The sequence below is a fragment of the Giraffa tippelskirchi genome, chromosome 10 (genome assembly GCF_054371585.1).
Source record: "Giraffa tippelskirchi isolate mGirTip1 chromosome 10, T2T-mGirTip1v1.2.pri, whole genome shotgun sequence".
In the NCBI taxonomy this organism is placed as follows: domain Eukaryota; kingdom Metazoa; phylum Chordata; class Mammalia; order Artiodactyla; family Giraffidae; genus Giraffa; species Giraffa tippelskirchi.
In genome coordinates this window covers 92,477,910-92,500,698 of record NC_137284.1, presented here as the reverse complement: position 1 = coordinate 92,500,698, position 22,789 = coordinate 92,477,910, and the positions used below count along the sequence as shown (strand labels likewise).

The window sequence follows — 22,789 nt, the reverse complement described above, 5'->3', positions numbered from 1 at the left end:
AAAAGACCCTGATGCTGGGAAGGATTGGGGGCAGGAGGAGAAGGGGACCACAGAGGATGAGATGGTTGGATGGCATCACCGACTCGATGGACATGAGTTTGGATAAACTCCGGGAGTTGGTGATGGGCAGGGAGCCCTGGCGGGCTGCAATTCATGGGGTCGCAAAGAGCCGGACATGACTGAGCAACTGAACTTCCTGACCCAATATACAGCATAGAAGTAGGGACTGAAGTGCTATATTTTTAGGGCGTTTACTACATTTACCTGATTGAGAAAAGAAATGTGATGAAACAAATACATTAAAATCGAAAATGTTTTCCCTTAACAATACATTTTGTACTTTAAAAAGTTATGTTTATAGTTACTGGTTCAGTTAATGGCAGTTGTTCTAGATACACATTTTCCTTTAAGTAGTAAGTGGATTTCCTGTGGTCTGTGGCATATGGTGTTAGTTTGCTTGTTTGATAGCAAATGGGGTAAGGGTATAAAATGACTTCAAAGGACTGTGGGTAGGAAGGCGGGATAGGGAGAACCAACTGTAAGTCCTATTAAATGCCCTTGTTGAACTTTTTATTTTTTTTAATTCTTTTCCTTGATATGAGGGTTAAATCAAATAGGCCTGAGTTTTCTCGTAATATTCTGTAAAATGGAGGATAATAATAATATCCATCATAGAGCTGCAAGAAGGATTGAGTGAAAGTATGTAAAGTGCTTAGGACAGTGGCTAGCACACATTTAACTCTCCGTGGTTATTTTACATTTAATACTGTTTTTAATTGATTGTTCCATGTACGGAAGCTTTTTAGTTTGATGTAATCCCACTTGCCTGTGTTTGCTTTCATTGCCTGAGCTTCCAGTGTCATCTATGAAATCATTGCCATGACCAGTGTTATGAAACCTTTCCCTCGTGTTTTCTTCTAGGAGTTTTATGTCTTATATTTAACTTTTTAAACTATTTTGAGTTGTTTTTTGTGTATGGTGTAACATAGAGGTTCAATTTCATTCTTCTGAATGTGGATATTCAGTTTTCTCAAGACCATTTTTTGAAGAGACTGTCATTTAACAAGAGAGCACTTTAGTTAGCGTTAGTCATTCAGTCATGTCTGACTCTTTGCGACCCCATGGAGCCCGCCAGGCTCCTCTGTCCATGGAATTCTCCAGACAAGAATACTGGAGTGGGTAACCATTCCCTTCTGCAGGGAATCTTCCCAACCCAGGGATTGAACTGGAATCTCCTGCATTGCAGGCAGATTCTTTACTTTCTCAGCCACCAGAGAAGACTGTATTTTATCCCATAGCAAAATAACTTTTGTTATTTTTATTACTTGTAGTTTGGCCACAGAGGTTCATATTTTTCTGATACCTGCCTGGAATAGCAAGTGGAGAAATGGGTGAATCTGTTTGTTTTTTTCTTGCAGATGTCTATGCATTTAGTAGTAGACAATAGGTAAATGTCTTGAGAACCCCTCAGGATGCAGTAAAATGAATCTAAATGGGAGGTGAAGAACATATGTGATGTGATGGGTACTGAGTTGTGAAAAAGAATTCTGGATTTTGAGGCACAGTTAATTTGGCTTTTGGAGTTTCAAGAATAAGAATAGTTGCATCATTGACAGAGATGAGAGTTTTTAACATCAGGAGGGTGAGCCATAGGATCTGTGGGAGTGTTGAGGAACCTGAGGGTGGTTTTGCATTCTTCCAAATCCATAAACAGGTGTTTCTGAAATTTTTTTAGTTTCTGAAACTAAAGTATGAGCTTGGAACCCAGGGGAGGAAAAACAGAAGAAAAAGAGGCTCTGTATGTCTAATGTCCATTCAACAAATAAAACTCATCAGACTTGTATTGCAGGTTTTGATTGTGTATCAGTGCTTTAGGTCTTCTATATAGATTTGGGGTCTTTGTATCTTGAAATTTCCTTGGATGAGGTTGTAAAATAGCAGAGATGTTTTAAGTCCGGGGGCTCTGATGGAATAACTACTGGGGGATTGTCTTCAAACTCAGAGACGAGGATTTGAGGAAACATAGCCTCTTATTCCCTAATAAAGCATGAGGATAAAACCCAATCAAATCCTGGGCTCAGATCCTTCTTGATTTTTGTCATGGCTCTGTGGCTTCTTATATAATTCACTTGACTTCACTGGTAGTCCCATCTCTCCCATTTTTGAGCCTGAAGTAACTCTTATGCTTAACCTTTTGTAGAAACTTCCAGACTGCTTTTCAAAGCAGCTTGCCCTTTTTCATTCACACATGCATTATAAGAGATTTCCACTTTCTCCACATCTTTGTCAACACTTGTTATTATCTTTTTTATTTTAACCATCCCATTGGGTGTGAAGTGGTATCTCATTGTGGCTTCTGTTTTTATTTACCTGATGGCTGATGAGGTTTGATTGTCATTACTTAATTGCCATGTGCTATTTGGTCAAGCATATATCATCTTTGGAGAAATGTCTGTTAAGATCCTTACTTGTCTCACTTGTGAACTGTGTCATTTATCTTTTTTATCACTGAGTTGTAAGAGTTTTGTATTTGCTTTCAGCTATTGGGTTTGAACATAACATGCCTTTTTTGATTCTGGGAGAAAAAGGACCTGACAGCAGTTAATAGACACAGTTCTCATTACTAAGATGTTTCCAGTAATCTTAACATAGAAGGTAGAGAAAGCCAGAAATGAGGAATGATTTGCTTCTGAGTGCGGATGAAAGAAATCACTGTTCTCTTATCCTTATATCCCAACCTGTATATTCTTTTGATTTAACTCTAAACTTTAGGCGGGGAAAAAGCTATCTTTTTGAAGTGAAGGTCTTTGTTGCACTTAATCTTTTTAAAGCATGAATTTTGTTTCTTCCTTGAACACATATGCAACGGTTTATTTTTTTTTTTAATCAAGCAAAAATGTTCTATTTTGTATTCTGGGAAATATATAAACATGATAGCTTCTTAAATACTTCACAGGCAAATTTGATTTTATATTTATTTAATTGAAAATCTTATATTTTCACATAGTAGTTATTAACATATTGTGGAGGTTTTTAGAGTCTGAGTACACATCAACATAAATTTGTATTTGGTAGTAAAATGCTATGTTTTAAAGGTAATTTTATTAACACAGTTCACAACTTTTAAATTCCACTGTAGCAATGCTCAGTAGAACTTTCTGTGATGATGGAAATGTATTGTGCAAAAACCACCCTCCACATGTGGGTATTCAACACTGGAAGTGTGGCTGGTTAGACTAACTGCTAAATTTTTAGGTTAATTCATTAATTAAAATTTATTTATTTATTTTGAGAGAAGAATAGAGTTTATCAGAACCTAGGGAGACACTATTAGAACAGTGGGCTGGCCCGAGGGAGAGCCTGGCTTATAGCCAATTTTATTGCCTCAAGACAGAAAATTCTTACTGGAAGGGTGGCATTAGGTGATTGGTTAGGATACTATAGGGTGGGTAACAGGGTAGATACTTTACCTCATATATGGGGTCAGGGAACTGCCTGGTTTTAGATCAGGAGGCTCACGGCAACAGTTACTCTGAAACTTGGTTAATTCCAGAAGATGTTTTTTCTTTGACTTTGGTACAAGGCTCCATACCTGTCACCTTAGTATGCTGCTGCTGCTGCTAAGTCGCTTCAGTCGTGTCCAACTCTGTGCAACCCCATAGACAGCAGCCCACCAGGCCCCGCTGTCCCTGGGATTCTCCAGGCAAGAGTACTGGAGTGGGTTGCCATTGCCTTCTCCGGTCACCTTAGTATAGGCCTTCACATTCCCCCTTCTTTTGATTTATGGACCAAATCTTTGGCCCCTTAACACCCTGCTCATGACTGTCTACCTATCCTTGTGTCAGGTTGTGGGGACCAAGGTCACTGGGAAAAGAGGCGATGACCTCTCTGGCTTCTTCAGGCTGGACAGGGGCATTGTAGTGTCATGGGTCCCAGTGGCTGCTTCTGTCAGGGTTCATGTACAGAGGGAGATAACGAGTCCACAGAGCAACAAGGCGGCTTGTTCTAGCGTCTGGGTGTTGTCCAGGTAATATTCTTGTTGTACTACCGTTTGGAGATTTATTTCTTGTATTCTAGAAGAAACAGACTTAATAAATTAAAAGATACATGGCCAGAAGATTAATAGAAGCAAAAAGGCTGCCAAAGGGCCTAGAAAGAGGGGCTAGCCTGGAGAACCAGGACCAGACTTCGATCTGTGATGTTAGTGTTTCTCTAGGTTTGAGAAGATGCAAGAATTGGGGCTCATGAAAATCTTTACCTGAAAACATAAAACTATCTGAAGACCTATCTTGCCAGTTTTCCTAAAATTTTATATAGCCACCTGTGGCTAGTGGCTACTTGACACAGGTTTTGGACAGCACAGTTGCAGAACCTTGCTAATCTACTATTACTTTCTTAAAAACAAACAAAAAAACCAAAAGCACCGAGTTCTGTTGTAAGAAATTTTATAAGAAATAAGTAGAATATATTTGGGTTAATTTATTGACTTTATTTCCTGTTTTCTCCATAGTATTTAAGAGTGCTTGTTTTCTAGATGCAGCCTAGTAAACTTCATATGTAAAATTAAGTTTTCTTATTTTGATCTTGTAATTACAATATAAAAAATGGTTGTGCAGTTTTCCACCAAATTTTCACCAGATTTGAGATGTTCTGAGTGAAAATGAAGGCTGTGGGTCATACTTTGGGTGGCTTTGGGAGTAAGATGGCCATTATTTGTGAGAGAGGCTGGGGGTTGATTTGGAAGCCCTGCCACACTTCTCCAGGATGTGACACAGGGGCAACCTCAGGTGTGACTTCTAAACAGAAAGTTACCAGGAAGATGAGCTTAAGTGCTTGTTGGCCACTGGCTCTAGCCTGCTCCAGGGTTGGTAGCAGTAGTGATTCGCCAGTGCAGATGGAGAGAAGCCAGCTGCTTCTGTTAAATAAAATCCATCATTTACTGACTTTATAGGCAAAAAAGCAAGGCATATTTTATTGACAGTTTTTGGATGGTGGCAACATTCTAGGAAGGGGGAATCTGTTCAGTTGATACTTTAGCACCCTTTTTATGTTTAAGCTCATGTGTCTCTTGAGATTAGGGCCTTTTCTCATGAAAAGGTCTAACTTTGATTTAGCAAATAAATATTTGAAACTTTTTAGGGCCAGGGAAGATGTTCAAGTTCACTTTAAATAATAGCACAACATACATAGTTCATAAAATCAGGTATAATGGTAGGACATATTTTCACTGACGGTTTGCAGTTTGATTTGGAATTCTAAATGTTCCAAAAGGGAAGATGGTAGCAAACTATAAGTAGATAACATTGACCAGATGATACTTGGAGGGGTGTGTTTACTAGGTAAGTTAACAGTGTGTTAAGATCTTTTGTGAGTAAATGACAGCGATTCTGAATTCCTAGAAATAACTCTTTACAAAGCTATGCCTGTCCTTATGGAGAAAATGACAGAATATTCCTGAAGATGTAAAAGCCCTCTTGAACATGCTGTGAACAGAGGATGGAATGATTTTATATTGTGTGGAAGCCATTTCTTCTGAAATAGCCTGTAAATTCAGTGAACGTGTGTAACTTGATAATCTTATCTAAAATAAACAATTGCTGGGACAATTGGCTATATATATGGAATGAGCCAATACCAGAGCTTTGCCTCACATATTAAAGAAAAACTCCAGGTGGGTAATTCTTTGACCTCTAGATTACACACTTTTAAGCAGGGAGTTTCATATTTTCTCTTTTGTGACCCAGTGTGTACCCAAACCTACCTTTGTATAACTGAAATATGTTTAAAGAAGCAGTACTCTTAACACCATTTTCTACTTTATTCCTTATTTAATAAAATACAGTCTGTGACCCAGTACATTGGTTTCATGAGTTGCTGAGTATAGCTTGACAGAAGTGACAGAGGCTGCCTATGAGAAACTCTTGTATGTGTGTACAGGGAGATGTGTGTGAAAATGTCAGAATGTTTATGATGATATAGATACATCCTGGACATTCATTGAGAAAAGGACTCACTATACTGATAAATATTCAGATGATGTAATACTATATGACAGTTACAGTGAGAACTGGAGTTGGAGTTAACCTCTGTCAACATAGGTAAATCTTGGAAAACAAATTGATTGGGAAAAATTGTAAAATGTATCATATTGTTATTGGTACAAGCTGAGTCTTAATTTCGGGATAGCTGTTAAATGTCAAAGGACGAACTGAGTGGAGGGAGAGGCTGGGCTTCAGCTCTGTAGTAACTTATTCATTTAAAAAGATCTGAAGCAATTATGACTAAATGTCAACGTTTGTTAATATGCAAGTGAGTATACCTGTTTTGTTTGTTTCAAATAATGGAATATAGTAAATAAATATGAGGGAGACAAAAAGGAGCAAAGGGGTTGGATGAGGCTGGAGCCTTAAGCAAGGCCCAAATCATCAGAGTTGTATTTATCATGTTAAGAATATTTTGCCTTATCTTGAGGGCAAAAGAATTTAAGAAAGAAATGAGATAACATTTGTATATTTGAAGAGTTACTTTCACTAATGTGTAGGACATAAATGGGGTGAGTGGAGGTTGAGGATAACATCATCATAATTCAGTTTTGAGGTATTTGTGGTGTGAGCACAGCAGGGCGGTGGGGGCGAGAGGAGGGTCTGTAGATCAAGGAGGCCAATTCATTGGTAGCTGATCACATTTAAGGGCAGGGGCTGAAGTTGAGGATAACTCTTAGGGTCTCTCTTCACTACTGTTGTATATAAATGCTGGTGATTGTGATTGTCCCTGGAAGGGGAAACACAAAAGCTGGATCAGATTATAGGTGATACATACAGAGAGAACTGGACAGTAAGTCAAATTTTTCTATGGGAAGGTGGTTTTGCTAATCATTTTCAGCTAGAATTTTGAAAGAACTAGAAATAAAATTTTATAATTATTGTTTTTATGTTCACATAGGTGTTTTTTGTTTTTTTGTTGTTTGGTTTTTCTTAAAAAGGTAATTTTCTCTTTAAAGATACATGCATGCTAAGTTGCTTTAGTCATGTCCGACTCTTTGTGACCCTGTGGACCATAGCCCACCAGGCTCCTCTGTCCACGGGGACTCTCCAGGCAAGAATACTGGAGTGGGTTGCCATTTCCTCCTCCAGAGGATCTTCCCAACCCAGGGATCAGTCTGCTTCTCTTAAGTCTCACTTTGGCAGGCAGCAGCTTTACCACTAGCGACACCTGCAAAACTGTTTTAAAGATGGAAGAGCGGAATTCCTTAGCTGTCGGATTTGGCCCATGTTCAGTCCCTAGCTGGAGAACTAAGATCTCGCAAGCCGTGTGCCAAGGCCAGGGGAATAAAAAGATGGACCAAAAGGTGCTATGATTGTCTGACAAAGTACCAGCTTGAATAGTAATGGAGATATGTGAAATGATAATGGAAAATTGGATTCGCATCATTATACAGTTTGTGTATGTTTATCATACTTTCAGATGTACCATTGGGTATGCTTCTTTTTAGCTGTTGGGTTTTTTCCTTCATGATTTAGCATTCTTAAACATTATAAGAATTTTTAAAGTAATACCACTGTTTCTTAGGTTTATAATTTTAACTTCTGTTTCAGTTGCAGCTGGTTCAGGAAGCCAGCTTTGTGTTTATTCTTTTATTACTTTATTGTCTTCCTTTCACATGAAAGAAATTTCATAAAACCCAAAGTCAGCAATTCCACCAACCCCATAAATAGAAACCATTTTTCTGTTGGGGGCATGCTGGGATGCACCTGCTGGTTGAACCTACTTTGTTTCTCTACATCCATCTTTATATGTTGGAGATGTTACTAAAAATCTTCAAAGATAAGAGACCCTTGTGTGTTTCATCATGAGAGATTCTGTCCCCTTGTTTGTAAATCAGTGTAGTACCTAGCACAATGCATGGCATGTGCTGTGCTTAGTTGCTCAGTCGTGTCTCTTTGCAACCTCATCAATTGCAGCCCGCCAGGCTCCACTGTCCATGGGGATTCTCCAGGCAAGAATACTGGAGTGGGTTACCATGCCCTCCTTCAGGGGATCTTCCCAACTCAGGGATTGAACCCAGGTCTCCCGCATTGCTGGCGGATGCTTTACCATCTGAGCCACCAGGGAAGCCCAAGGATACTGGAGTGGGTAGCCTATCCCTTCTCCAGGGGATCTTCCCGACTCAGGAATCGAACCAGGGTCTCCTGCATTGCAGGAGGATTCTTTACCAGCTAAGCTACCAGTCTGCATGGAATGTAGTTGATCTTTAACAAATACTTGTTGAATGAAAGTACCATCATATTGAATGTTTGAATCTTTTACAGTTTGTTTTTAAAGTTCAATTATTGCTTTGTAAAAATAAAGGCATCACTCCTGGAAGCATGTTTTTACTTAGAATGAGAACGCAGAGAGTGAGCAGGATTCACTGCTTCACAGTGAGCAGGATTACGTGAGAGGTTTGGGTGTTCCTGTGATACAATTCATGGTAGAATGAGCCTTGTTTGTGCTGAGCCCTTCACTGGTCAGGCAGTCTTATAAAGTACCAATGGGGTTTCCAGATAAAGACTTTTTTGTTTGTTTAAATTCACACATATATTATCCAGAATTATATGGTAAATAACTTTATTACTTTGGGGCATTGAATTTATTTTAGAAAAGGGTTTCGATAAATAATATTAAAATTTGAAAATGGTGGCATATTTTTAAATTAAAGAAAGTTAGATGTTTGAATAGTAGCTGTCTTCTTCAGCTGTCTTCTATAGTAAGAACTCAGGGTTTTTTCTTCTTTATTTCAACTGTTTGAAATGCAGGTGAGAAAAAATACAGTTTTGAAATCTTGCGATGTGCAGGACACTGAACCAGAAATTGGACGGTGTGGAGAAGGTGGTGAGACCTGGGCATGGGAGAGGAAAATGTGTGTGCAGGTGATTGAACTGCTAAAAGGCTGAGCTCTGTGGAGGACTGTCATTCCGCAGACCTGCCTGTTGAAGGGAGAGTGCAATTGCTGAGATAGAGTGAGTGAGGAAGCATGGCTTTTTAAAGCAGATGAGATGGTCTTGAATCCTAATAGGAGACCCACTTGGATAGGGAGGTATGCGAGGATGACAGATGCAGATTGGGAAGGAACGGCCTTCAGTTCCACCTTCTGTCTGGATTATTAAAATGTGGAAAGAAAGCCTGTGACTGACTGGTCAGCACCTTACTAATCTCTTCAGAATAGGCTTTTTCATTTTTGCATACATTAGTCCAAGTATAGTTGTTGCAGTTGATTTTTTTCTTTTTAAACTGAAGCGATGTGCAGATTATTCTTGGAGTTATTGCTGTTGGGCCCATCTGGGCAGGTAGAGTTAAGGTTGTGAAACCTATGTGGTCCCATGTGCTTTTGCTGGACTGAGAAGCCCTGGGTAGAGGTGAGTCTGGCCCCTCAGGTGTCTTTGTGCAGTCAGCATGGAGTCAACCACTCCCTCTTATCCCTGGGTCATTTTGCATGAAGAAGAATTGCATTAGTAGTGGAAATTTTATTCTGTGCCCTTTGTGCCTTTTAAAAAAAAGATCAGTTTAAAAATATCTATTTGAATAAATGTGAAAGCTTTTAGATAATGCCTGCCTCATAGCAGGAACTAGAGTTTAACTTGGCTTTTTCCACAGTAAAATTATAGACTTCTCTCTTCTGTTTCCCGTGTAGTTTCAACAAAATACTCCATGAAGTCAGCAGGGCCTTATCACTCTTGTTCATGATGAAGCAAATACACAATGATAGCATATAAGTTAGGTATGTTGAAAGTGTGTTTTAAGATTCGTGTTATTATCCATTCAGTTGCTGCATTTACACTAGAATACTTTCTCAAAAACGTAATTTATGATGGAAAACATGTAAGGGATACTGTAGAATAATAGTGTTTAAAGAGTTAGCAGTACTCAGAGTAGATACTAAAAGCAAGTAAGAAAATAGAAGTTTTAAAACAGCAATTTGACTGTTAAAAACTGTTTTCTGCTTGAAATGCTTAAATTATTAGGAATATTGTTTTCAGCTACTGTTTGATCAAATTTACTTCGCATTTTAAGTTTCAAGCTTTACTGATGATAGTGCCTTTTTTGTTTTGATAGCATGGATTGTTACTTATTAGAAAAGTTTAATGAGCCATTTTATGAAAATGGTGTTTTCTTTGGTTACTGGGGTGTCTGTAGAGGAATGTGTGTAGGAGCTCATCTTAAGCAGCTAAACTATCAGTAAAGATGTTCCCTAATGATGGCAGTGTAACTTATACAGATTTTTGTATAGCAGTTTCTTAGTATGTTTGGTTTTTAAATGTGGAAAATCTTTGACCTGGTAAGTTACCTTGAGACTGTGTTTCAAGAAAATAAACTATTGAAAGAGGTTTTCTTTTTTTTTAGCTTTGTATCACAAGTCAGAGTGTAAAAACTATAATGGATCCAAGAATGAGGAGAAACAAGTTGACTTCAAAGCATTCAGTATATAAAACATTAATTTATTGCCACATTTAAGCTCCAGCTTTTGTCTGCTGATTTTAAAACAACCATTTAAGTGAGAGCTTATTTCACTTTTTCAGGATTTAAATCATATTATTTGAGTTCCTAAAATTCTCCCAAATAAGTAGTGATGGATAGACTGTCTAACTTGTATGCCTCTCGGTCAGGTGTACACCAGCTGGAAATTTTTGCTTGTTCTTGCCACCGGTTTGTAATTGAGTCCTTACTAAGATTCTTTGCTTATGAATTCCTAACATGTAGAAATAGTATATCTGTTCAACGAAATTTCTTGTACTTTCAAATGGTACTTTATTACTTACTGCATGTTTGGGAAGAAGAAAGGAATAATAAATATATTCTTTAATACAAAAAATTTTCATGACTTCATTGAAGAATCAATGTAAGATAATGAAACCAAAGTTTTAGATTATAGGCTTGATGAATTTATAAAGAAGTAGGCATACACTTTTTCAATTTTGACTTTTAAAATTTATTTATTAATATTTTATTTTTGGCTGTGCTGGGCTTTTTTCTAGTTGCGGTGAGCAGGTGGGGGCTACTCTCTAATCGTAGTGCGTGGGCTTCTCATTGCAGTGGCCTCTCTTGCTGTGGAGCACAGGCTCTAGGGTGCACGGGTTTCAGTAGTTGTGGCATGCGGGCTCAGTAGTTGCAGCTCCTGTGCTCTGGAGCACAGGCTCAGTAGTTGTGGCACACAGGCTTAGTTGCTCCGTGGCATTTGGGATCTTTGCAGATCAGGGATCAAACCCGTGTCTCCTGAATTGGCAGGCGGATTCTTTTTTTTTTTCTCGTGCGCGCGCCACCCCCTCCCCCCCTCAGGCGGATTCTTTTACCACTGAGCCTCCAGAGAAGCCCCCAATTTTGATTTTTTAATCAGCTTATATGATTTAATGTCTCTCTTAGTAAAATGACACGTGCTAATAAGCACACAGGCACTAAAGCATAGCTCTTGTCCTCAGTCATGTATTCAAAGTCATACCTAATGAAGAGTCATCGACCCCCCCCCCCCCCCCCCGGCCCAGTACTGGAAAGCCTAAAACAGACCTGGGTTATAGAAGCTGATGACCTTTATCCCAGTGTAGAGAGAACCCAGTGGGTGATATGTGCATGCTCATTAGTTTTTAAGCGAAGGATTTTTAAAACCAAATTCTGTTGTAATTGTATGTGGGCCTGGCCTGGATGTGGCTATTCAGTTTCTTCCATAAAGAATTCTCTTTACTCCTCTAAAGGGAGGCAGAGTAGAGTAAGGAGTCTGAGATTCTATTAATCATCAAATTGGTTTCTCATCACAGTACCTTACCATAACTTCTCCAGAATACTGTAGCCAGATTACAGTCTTTGCTCCGGGAAAGATTATAATTTGACTGCTCTGGGGTGAGCGGGGAGGGAGCTGTCGCTGTGTCCAGCTGAGCTCTGTGTATTCAGCAGCATACCTCCCACAACCTGCTGCTCCCCCAGCCCTTGGTTTTCATGCTCTGGTTCTGAGGAGGTTTCTGGTCTTCTGTCACTTTTGGTTGTAGCTTTTGTTCTTCCCAGTTGTTACCTCTTCCATTCACTTTGTTGTCTTTCTTGTTTCTTGATTTTTACTGTTTTGTTGTCTGTTATTTTCGATTTTCTTGGTTTTTTGTTTGTTTTTTTACTAAGGGAAGGAGAGGAGAAAAATGTATGATGTTAATTAGTCATGTTAAAAGTCTGTTAGCTATGCTTTTCTGTTTGAACTCTTAATGGTATAATTATTTATATTTTGATGGAATTAACTAAAATTTGGTTTTACTTGAATGAAGTAGATGATTAAAACAGACTGTGATTAGTGTAATGACTTTTAAAGAGACATACATTTACTAAAATGGCACATCCTAGTCCTGAAATCTTTTGGAGCATCAGGAATTCTTATTTGTATCTGCCTTTCTTTGCCTGTGTCTATTTGTATCTGCTTTCCTCACTTGTATTTGAGTCATAAGCACACTTGGATGTACTGCCAGTAGACATCTGTTAGATATGGTAATGACTGCTTATAGCAGAGATTCTTAACCATGGGTGTGTGTCAGTCTCCTAGAGACATGGGCCGAGGCCACATTTGAGAGCTGCGGAGTCAGAATCGCCTGTTTCTAGGCTTTTGTCTTTTGAAAAAGCTTCTACGTGATCATGGTATCTAGTCCTAAGAACTACTATATATCTAAAGTAAAAATAGATTCAGTTTTGCATGGCATTTTATATCCTACTAGAAATAAACTCCATGTTCTTAATTCAAGGGTATTAAAATCTGGTCCCAACCTTTCTTTCTAGCGCTTCTGTCCATATTCTGCTCTGGGGACCTTGTGTATCAGCAGAAGCAGACTTTCCTGTTGCCATGCCTGGGTCTCCTTCTTGAGAGTCCCCCTCGCTTCCAAAGCCCTTCCTCGTAGGTCAGCTTCAGAGGTCACTTCTTTCCGAATTCCTTGGGACTAAACTAGCCAGAGAGAGCATCTCTGCGTTTCTGGATATTTTGTTCTGTCATTGTATTCCTGAGCCATGACTATGTTGAGGTAATTAAAGTTAGTCGGGTTTCTGAACCAGTGTCTGCCTTGTTTTGTGTTGTTATTTTTATGTTCTAATCTGGTAAACACCTGATTCCATGCATGAAGACATGTTTTACTCATTTTAGCAAGGAAAAAAGTTTGATAAATACTTCTTGAACAGATGTGAGGTATTTTCTCTGTAATTGGGTAGTCAGGCAGAATTTGGAACTATAGGGTAGAATCATATCACATGGGGAAGGAGAGAAGATCACAGTCCCCAAGTTCTCTTTGAGTTGGTGGGGTGCTGAGACTGGTGGAGTTCCTGCCGCATCAGTCAGATGAGAGATCAGTTTGATGTTTTTCAAGCAGTCCTCAGCTGTGAGATAAACTTGAACTGGGATGGTACTGTGCCCTGTGTGAATACAAGGGAGAGTTATTTGTAACATTTGGTTTAATGGGTGCTCGTCTCAGCACCATCTTATGTTTTGAATTTCTGTTGTACCGTAGGTAAGACTCTTCTACATTCAACACTAAAGTTTTGTTCTCTTAACCTGTGTAGTACTGCCCTTGTAAAACAGTGAGTGGTTTAAAACTAGGCAATGAGTTTCCCATGTGTTCATATCCAGGACTGGGAGGTTTGCAGAATTTCATATCTGCTAGTAAAGAGTATTTGACCTGAACCAATTGAGAGTATGAAAAGAGTAGAGGCTAAGAGTGGTTGACAGGGGAGAACTCACTGGTGGCTATCATGATCTGTTTTGTTTTGTTTTCCTTTTAGTCAGCTTTATTAAGGTATAATTTACATTAAATAAGTTTCACCCTTTTTAGGTATACAGTTCAGTGAGTTGTGACTATTGTACATACACAGGGTGTAACCACATTGATGAGGTAACATTTCATCAGCACCAAAAGTTCCCTCGAGTCCTTTTACAGTCAGTACCCTTCCCCCACTCCTTAGCCTCTAGTGACCATTATTCTGCTTTTCATCACTGAAGTTTTGCCTTTTTAAAATGAAATCATAATGCGTTATAGTTTGACTTCTTTCTTAGCAGAGTTCTTTTAAATTTATTCATGTTCTAGTATTTATTGTTCCTTGTTTTGTATTGTTGAGTAATTATTCCATTGTTTAGCAACAGTTTATCTTTTTACTGACATCTTTTGGTGAGCTTTAAACTGGCACATTATTTGTTTAAGGATTTACTTGACATCTAGTATCTAGACTGTGGAGAAAGATTCTTGCCTGAAAAATCCCATGGACAGAGGAGCCTCGTGGGCTAGAGTCCATGGGGTTGCAGAGTCAGACACAAATGAGCGACTAAACAACAGAAGCAATCCAAACTACATATGAGCGTGATTTTTCTTGCTTGTGAAAGTGAAAGTTGCTCAGTCGTAGATCATTAAAATCAAGTAGAAACAGACAGAAGGACTTGAATATAGTGGTTACAGTGGTTACATATGCAGTCTCTGAAAATGGTCATTCCTATAAGAATAACATTAATGTGCTTCAACATCTTTGAAGAACTATATACACAATTCCTATAGTAAGGTTGGCATTAATGCTAATTGAAACAGCAGTCTTAAAAAAATAAAGCCATTTATCTAAAATTTAAGAATGTGGATGACTGAAATTATGAAGTTTCAAAGGGGCAGAATATTGCAGTGAGCCAAAATTCTCAGTCAGCCATTGTAAATTGTTTTCCCTCTAGGGGAAACAACTTTAAGATGTGAACATTTCTGTTGTGTAGTCCATTGAAACTCTAGGTTACAAGGCAGTCTTTGAGGACTGGGCTGAAGTTTGTACTTGTCAAAAAGTGTTACTGGAGAATGTTAGTATGTAGTTTGCTTACTTGTTAAACTTAAAAAATCCATGTTAGACTTTTTTTTTTTTTTAAATCTAGATGTGTTTGTAGCAGCAGTACAACCCATTTTGTCATTTTACCATGTAGAAGTAAATGATAATTAACAAGAGATCCTTCTGAAACATCCTTAAATCTCATAACCAGTCATGATTATAAAATACATGAGTTTAGAAACAGAGGTTAAGAGGTGGACTGATGCTGACCTTTGCATTAGGATAGTCACAGTTGAGCAGAGGCCCAGAGAGGTCTGGTCACAGTATCATGCTTGATATATCAGGGTATACTTCCTTATTAGTCATAACTGGAGCTCTGAGGAAACTAGTTCACGATATCCACACACCAGAAGGATGGGAACAGGACGTGAGGATTAACCTTCATTGACTGCCTACTACTACATGCACAGTTACCATACCAAAGAATTTATGTATCATCCCTTTTAATTATCTTAAACCTCTGACTTTCATTAGAGGCTCAGGGAAGTAGTCACTGACCTGAGTTCTTGTGGATTTTTAAGTGATGGAACTGGTTTTCACACCTAACCCACAGGCTTTCTACCAGAAAACTGTGTGTTGTTTGGACTTGGACTTTTATCCTAGCTCTCCAGCCCTAGACAGTTCACTTTGTTGTTCTTTAGTAAATTCTCCTGAGGCGGCAAGGATTGGGGAGGTGTGAAGTGGTGTTGGGGTCAGAGATGGGAACCACTTTCCCAGCATCTTCTTTCTCTTTTCTCTTCCTTGTCTTTATAAATTAATAATTTATTTCAGTATGCGTGTGCATGATACCCAGTTGAAAAAGTATCAAAGAAGTTTAAGGAATATTTGAAAAGTTAATTCTTCTCCCTGACCATCAGTCATTGAGTTCCTTTTCCTGGAGAGCCATTATTGTCAGTTTGTTGTTGCTCCTACCAGAAATAGTCTGTTAATATGAGGTGCATGCTTTGTATCTGTAAAACAGATGTTACATGCCATACACAAATGCTCTGTATCTTTGTATTCATCAGTGGCGTATCTTCCATATTAGAATATAGAGGACAGCCTCTTTTTTTGCATGTAACAACTTTTTTAGTCTACATACAGAATTGTGCAACCGTCACCAGCCACCTAATTTTAGAACATTTTCATCATCCTCAAGAGTAATTCTGTATACTTGAGTAGTTACTTCCATTTCTTCAAATCCCCTCAACCATAAGCAGCTACTAATCTACTTTCTCTCCTAGGGATTACATATAAATGGTATCATGCAATGTAATCTTTTATGACTGGTTTCTTTCATTTACCATTATCTTTTCAAGGATCATCCATGTTATATCATCTATCAGTACTTCCATTACTTTTTATTGCTGAGTAATATTCTATTACTATTTTGTTGTATTTATTCATTCATTGGTTAATAGATGTTAGATTGTTTCTGCTTTTGACTATTTTGAATAATAAGGCTAACGACATTTATGTGCAGGTTTTTCTTTTGAAGTACATTTTAGCCTCTCTTGCATATATACTTAAGAGTAGAGTTGCTGGGTCATATGGTAACTCTGTTTAACCTTTTGAGAAACTGCCTCTAGTTTTTCAAAATGGCTGTATCATTTTCCTTTCTTATTAACAGTATGTGGGGATTCTAATTTTTGCATATTCTTGCCATCACTTGTTACTATCTTTTTAATTGTTGCCGACCAAGTAGGTGTGAACTCATGTCTCATTGTGGATTTGGCTGTGCCAAGTCTTAGTTGTGACACTCTGGATCTTTGATCTTCGTTGCGGTATGAGGGGTGTTTATTTACAGCATGTGAACTCTTTAGTTGTGGCATCATTGTGGTTTTGATTTTTGTTTTTCTGATGGCTAATGATGAACATCTTTTCTATGAGTTTTAAATAGTTTTAGCTCTTAATATCTGGGTCTGTGATCAACTATGAGTTAATTTTTTTTTTTTTTTTTTATGGTGTGTGTTAGGAGTCCAACTTTATTCTTTTGCATGTGGATATTCATTTGTCTCATGACCTTTTTTTTTTTTTTTAAAAAACACTATTCTTTCCTATGGAATGGTGTTGGCACCTTTGTTGAAAAATCATTTGACTGTAATCTGAGGGTTTATTTCTGAACTGTCAATTCCACAGAGTTGATTACTGTGCCTTTTCTGTAAGTTTTGAAATCAGGAAGCATGGGTTTTCCAGTGTTGTTCCTTTTCAATATTGTTTTGGCTCTTCTAGATTGTTGCATTTCCATATGAATTTTAGGAATGGCTTGTCAATTTCTGCAAAGAAGACAGCTGGTATTTTGATAGGCATTGAGTTTGTAAGTCAGTTTGGGGCATATTGTCATCTTAACAGTATTAAGTCTTCAATCCATTAACAAGGGATTTTGTTCTATTTATTTGATGGTGGTTTAGTTGTGAAGTTGTGTCTGACTCTTCGGACCCCATGTACTGTAGCCCATCAGGCTCTTCTGTCCGTAGAATTTTCCAGGCAAGAATACTGGAGGGAGTTGCCATTTCCTTCTCCAGGGGATTTTCCTGACCCAGGGATCGTACCCAGGACTCCTGCATTGTAGGCATATTCTTTACTGACTGAGCCACTAGGGAAGCCCAAGATCTGTTTATTTAGATCTTTAATTTCTTTCAATGGTATTTTTTAGTTTTCATAGTATATGTTTTGAACTTCTTTCGTTAAATTTATTTCTGTGTACAGTTGACCCTTAACACAAGTTTGAACTACTTGGGTCCACTTACATGTGGGTTTTTTTTTTTTTTTATAGTAGTACCTTTATATATGGAGGGCCAGCTATAAGTTATATTTGGATTTTCAATCTTGCCCCAGCCCTCTCTAATTGTTCAAGGGTCAACTGTATTTTTTTTTTTCCATAGAAAGCAGAAAAAAGTAATTTACTCCAAAAGATGGCAGAAATAAGAAATTCATCTTGAAAATATACTTTGGTATAATTCTGGTGAGACAGATTTTCCCTCTGAACATGTTCTCCTACTGGCTGTCCCACTGAAGTTTTATTGTCTTGTAATAATTTTTAAACATTTCTCTGATTCCCATGTTATGAGCTGCAGTAGCCATCTTCAAATCCACAGGTTCCAAGGAGAGAGTATTGTTGGTTATTTTTTGGAAGAATAGCACTTTGTGTTTCAAAAGAATATATAAACATTTTATGCACGCAGCACAGTTTAGGGTAAGTAGGCACATCTTTTATCAAAGTGTAAGAAAGGTGACAGGAAAAAATACTGCATTGTAGAATAAGGCTTTCAAATGTGGTGGGAACATTTTCAAGGCTGTTGATGGCTAAAATCATTGAGTCAAGACAAGTGGTCTGAGTATGAAGGTGATTTTGAATGTAGAAGAGTTCTGTTTGTGGTCTCAATGACTGGTGAGCAGGTCTTCTTTCTCAAGGGCGATGATGCTTGAGGTAACATATGGTTCCATTTTTCATTTGTGGTCCAAAGAGAGGGTTGAGTTGGGCCAGAATTGTAACCAGCCAAAAGATACAGCAGCAAACCAAACAGGTCACCAAAATGGTGATGATAACTCCCCAGCTGGGACTGTTCAGGTTGAACCAGGACACCAGGAAGCTGATGAAGCCACAGAATTCATTGATCACATTGAGAGGCACTGTGAGGCTGGTATCTGCCATGATTGCTGCCAGAGCTCTGTATTTTTTTTTTTTTGATACTATTGTGAATGAAATTTTATTTGCCTCATTCTTTGTGGAACAGTTGTATTGTCTGTATGTGCCATAATCTATCATCAAGTTATTAACATAGCTCCCCTTGATGGACATTTAGGTCCCCAAACATTGCTATTTGTAGACATTGTCACTGTATTCGGTGAATTCCAATAAGGAGGTGTGCTGAGCTAAAGGATACTCCAAAATATTGAAATCATCGAAAATGAATATGCTCTCCTTGTTTATAATTTTACAGCTAAAACTTTCAGGAGTGGACTGTATAAAAAAATTGTTTCAAACGCGTTTCTTTTTTTTTTTTCTTTTTAACTTATTAAAAGTAATGATATGCTAGAGGAAGTTCATGTTGCTAAAGCATTGCCTAGAGCAGCCTGTCTTGTAGAACTTTCTGGGATGATGGAAATGTTCTATCATCTGCACTGTCCAGTACTGTAGCCTCTAGCTATGTGTATAACTGTTGAACACTTAAACTGAGGGTAGAGTGACTGAAGAACCGAGTCTTAAATTTTAATTCTGGTTAATTTGGCTAGTGGCTATTGTGTCATATAATTGTAGTTGGTTTTAGATTTAAACCTTGCAGAAGGGACTTCCCTGATGAGCCACTGGTTAGGAATCCACCTGCCAGTACAGGAGACATGGGTTTGATCCCTGGTCTGGGAAGATCCCACGTGTCATGAAGCAGCTAAGCCTATGCATGGGCCACTACTGCTGAGCCCCGTGCACCTAGAGCCTGTGCTTCACAACAAGAGAAGCTACTAAAATGAGAAGCCCAAGTGCAGCAACTAGAGAAAACCCAAGCACAGCAGTGAAGATCCAGTGCAGCCAAAATTAATAAATAAATAAAATAAATTACCAAAAACCCCTTACCAAAAAGAAAAAAAAAGCAACCTTGCGGAGGTGTGCAAGAGCCATGTCCAAAGTGGGACATCTTGCATTATTTCCTGAGTAGCATGAGGCAATCATTAGTGGTTCCAGTTAAGTTTCATCAATGTATGGGTCTCAGTAAACAAGTTGTTTTTTTTTGGGGGGGGAGGGGGAGTGGTAGTAGCATTTTACCCTGTACCTAGCTGGCTTCAGATTGCCTACAAACAGATTTAGATAGAAACACGTGGGTCCTTAGTTTGCTAATTTTTATATGTATATCTCATCTTGATGTAAAAAGTATACTTCTACAAGGTAAAACTTGTATATTCTCTAAAATCTGTTTTTAAATTTATGAATTTATCTCAGTGATTATGCTATGGGTCACTGAAGATCAGGAACCAGAGAAGGCTAGAATCTGTTGGTGGTTTGACTAACCTTGTATGTTAGCTCTCAGCTAAGGCTCTGATCTTGGCTCTTTAATTCCTCAGTTCTTCCTGGCACTCACACGTGCTTGGAAAGGCTTTAGCTACCAACTGCTTGGGCTTTCGAGGAGGCTCAGTGGTAAAGAATCTACCTGCTTATGCAGGAGACGCAGGATTGATCCCTGGGTCAGGAAGATCCCCTGGAGAAGGAAGTAGCAACCTACTCCAGTATTCTTGCCTAGGAAATCCCATGGACAGAGGAGCTTGGTGGGCTGTAGCCCGTGGGGTTGCAAGAAGTCGGATGCCACTGAGCACATACACACCATCTACTTACTCATGACCTCTGCTTCTGTTTGCAGCCCAAACCTTTGTTTTTTAGCTATAGATTCTATATACCATACCAAACAGTCCACTGTATTTCTACAATGCGAGACATCTCACATGCTCCTCACACTCTGATGAGCTGAAACAGAAGTAAACTTTCACTGAAAACCATTCCTCCTCCTCCTCCTGCTCTGTTCTCTATCCAAATTAGTGGTAATACTGTCTTACTATGAGCAACCTAGGAGACAAACACTCACTTCCAGTTAGTGAATTACTGAGTTCTGAATTCAGATTTTCATCAACTCCTTGGACACCTCACTAGTTTTCCTGCTTCTGTCTTTTATCCTTTGTATCCATCCTGTATACCAATTCCATATATTCTTTGCAGAGAGCAACTCTCTGGTCCTGAAATTATATTTCAGTGGCTTCTACTTGCCTTCAGGATAAAGCCCAAATTCCTTAGAACCATAAATTTTTTTCCCTTGTCAGTTGACTGATGCTGAACCTCTTGCCTATCTCCAGCCACACTAGGCTATTTCAGGACTTTGTGCCTCTGAATCACCCGGTTTCCTGGGCCATGGCCACCCTCCTCCACCCTCTGTCCTCATTCTGGTCTATATCTAAAATCACCCCCAACATGTAAATGTTTGCTGCTCAACCCTCTGCCACCTCGCCTTCCATAACAGCACTCAGAGGAGCTAATTATGTCCCTATATTCATGTGTTTGTAGGAATGTCTCTCCCTCTTGCTAGACCATGCATTCCCTCAATGCTGGGCTCCTTTGCACCCCGGTGCATGTCCTGGTACATGCTGTATGCTTGCCTTGAGTATTTGTGGAATCAGTGGATGCCATTTTTACATGCTTTTTGTACTCTGGTTTAAAGTTTTCTCTTTCTCTACTTCAGTAGTAATAACATGTTCTGCCAGGCCCCACAACTTTTGTATGATATTAATAAAGTGGATAAGAAGTATAGAGCTCTGCTATACATATGTTGCCAGGTGATCAAACGTTCAACTCATTTGTTGTCTAAGGTGTAGTTTACTTTGGAAGCAGGTCTGATTTACATCTTCACTGTGTTCTGTGTTCTAGAAGACAGTGCAGCCTTACATATAAAATCATCTGAAGTGTCTGACTTGATTGTTTCTGTTAGAATTGGGAAAATAAAGGTTTTTTTTAACCTTCCTGTGCCTCAAGGAGAACTAGTTCTCAATTCTTAATTCTTCTGATCATTTCAGTTACTTGAAAAAACAAGCCCAACCCAGATCTCACTGTTGAGGCCAAAATCTGATAATTTAAAGTCAACTACTCTCTTACTTGGCAGCTCTGTTCATTTTCTATTGCTGCATAACAAATTACCACATTCTTAGCAGCTTGAAACAATACCTGTTTATTAGCTCACAGTTCTGTAAGTCCGAAGTTAGGGCTGCACACTGGACTGAAACCATGCTGTTGGCCAAGGCTGCGGTTCTCGTTTGGGTATTCGAGCCCTCTTTTAAGATGTCTGGTATTGGCAGAACTCATTTCTTTGCACTGAAGTCCTTGTTATCCTTCTGGCTGTTGGCTGGGGACCACTGTCACTCCTAGAGGCCACTGGCAGTTTCTTCCAGTGTGGCCCTAATGGGCAGTTCATGACACATTTGCTCTTTTCCAGGCTAGCTCAAGCACGTCCCTGATGGCTTCTGTGACCAGAAAACTCACTCTCCTTTGAAAGGGTTCATTTGATTAGGTCAGGTCCACCCAGTGTAGCTGTCCTTTTGCCATACAACATAATTGAAAGAGTGATATGATATTCAAGGGCTACCTACGCCCAGAGGAACAGGGAATTACACAGGGTGAGGGGCTTTGGAGCTCGTTTTAGAATTCTACCTACCACCACCGACACTTCACATTTAGGTTTGGTTTACAGAAAGATTCAGTTCAGTTCAGTCGCTCAGTCGTGTCCGACTCTTTGCGACCCCATGAATTGCAGCACGCCATGCCTCTCTGTCCATCACCAACTCCTGGAGTCCACCCAAACCCATGTCCATCAAGTCAATGATGCCATCCAACCATCTCATCCTCTGTCGTCCCCTTCTCCTTCTGCCCCCAATCCTACCCAGCATTAGGGTCTTTTCCAATGAGTCAACCCTTCGCATGAGGTGGCCAAAGTATTGGAGTTTCAGCTTCAACATCAGACCTTCCAATGAACACCCAGGGTTGATCTCTTTTAGGATGGATTGATTGGATCTCCTTGCAGTCCAAGGGACTCTCAAGAGTCTTCTCCAACACCACAGTTCAAAAGCATCAATTCTTTGGCGCTCAGCTTTCTTCACCGTCCAACTCTCACATCCATACATGACCACTGGAAAAACCATAGCCTTGACTAGATGGATTTTTGTTGGCAAAGTAATGTCTCTGCTTTTAAATATGCTATCTAGGTTGGCCATAACCTTCCTTCCAAGGAGTAAGCGTCTTTTAATTTCATGGCTGCAGTCACCATCAGCAGTGATTTTGGAGCTCCAAAAAATAAAGTCTGACACTGTTTCCACTGTTTCCCTATCTATTTCCCATGAAGTGATGGGACCAGATGCCATGATCTTAGTTTTCTGAACGTTGAGCTTTAAGCCAACTTTTTCACTCTCCTCTTTCACCTTCATCAAGAGGCTCTTT

At 39.0% G+C, this 22,789-nt stretch overlaps 1 protein-coding gene and 1 pseudogene across 50 annotated transcripts in view; one reads left to right on the top strand and one right to left on the bottom strand.

Annotated features, from left to right (window-relative positions):
* The window catches only part of SRPK2 (SRSF protein kinase 2), a 242,472-nt gene that overhangs the window by 132,851 nt on the left and 86,832 nt on the right, over window positions 1–22,789 (top strand). For 2 of the 50 annotated variants that reach the window (XR_014067248.1, XM_081535871.1), the window contains exon 1: window positions 13,283–13,499. The exons of the other annotated variants lie outside the window; for them this stretch is intronic. Coding sequence is in view for 1 of the 2 variants with exons in the window: in XM_081535871.1 (XP_081391997.1) it covers window positions 13,447–13,499 (53 nt within the window). In the remaining variant the exon portion in view is untranslated. Of the gene's footprint in view, window positions 1–13,282; window positions 13,500–22,789 lie in introns of those variants that run through there. 50 annotated transcript variants of the gene reach the window in all.
* LOC145524141 (V-type proton ATPase subunit e 1 pseudogene) lies at window positions 18,233–18,478 on the bottom strand (annotated as a pseudogene).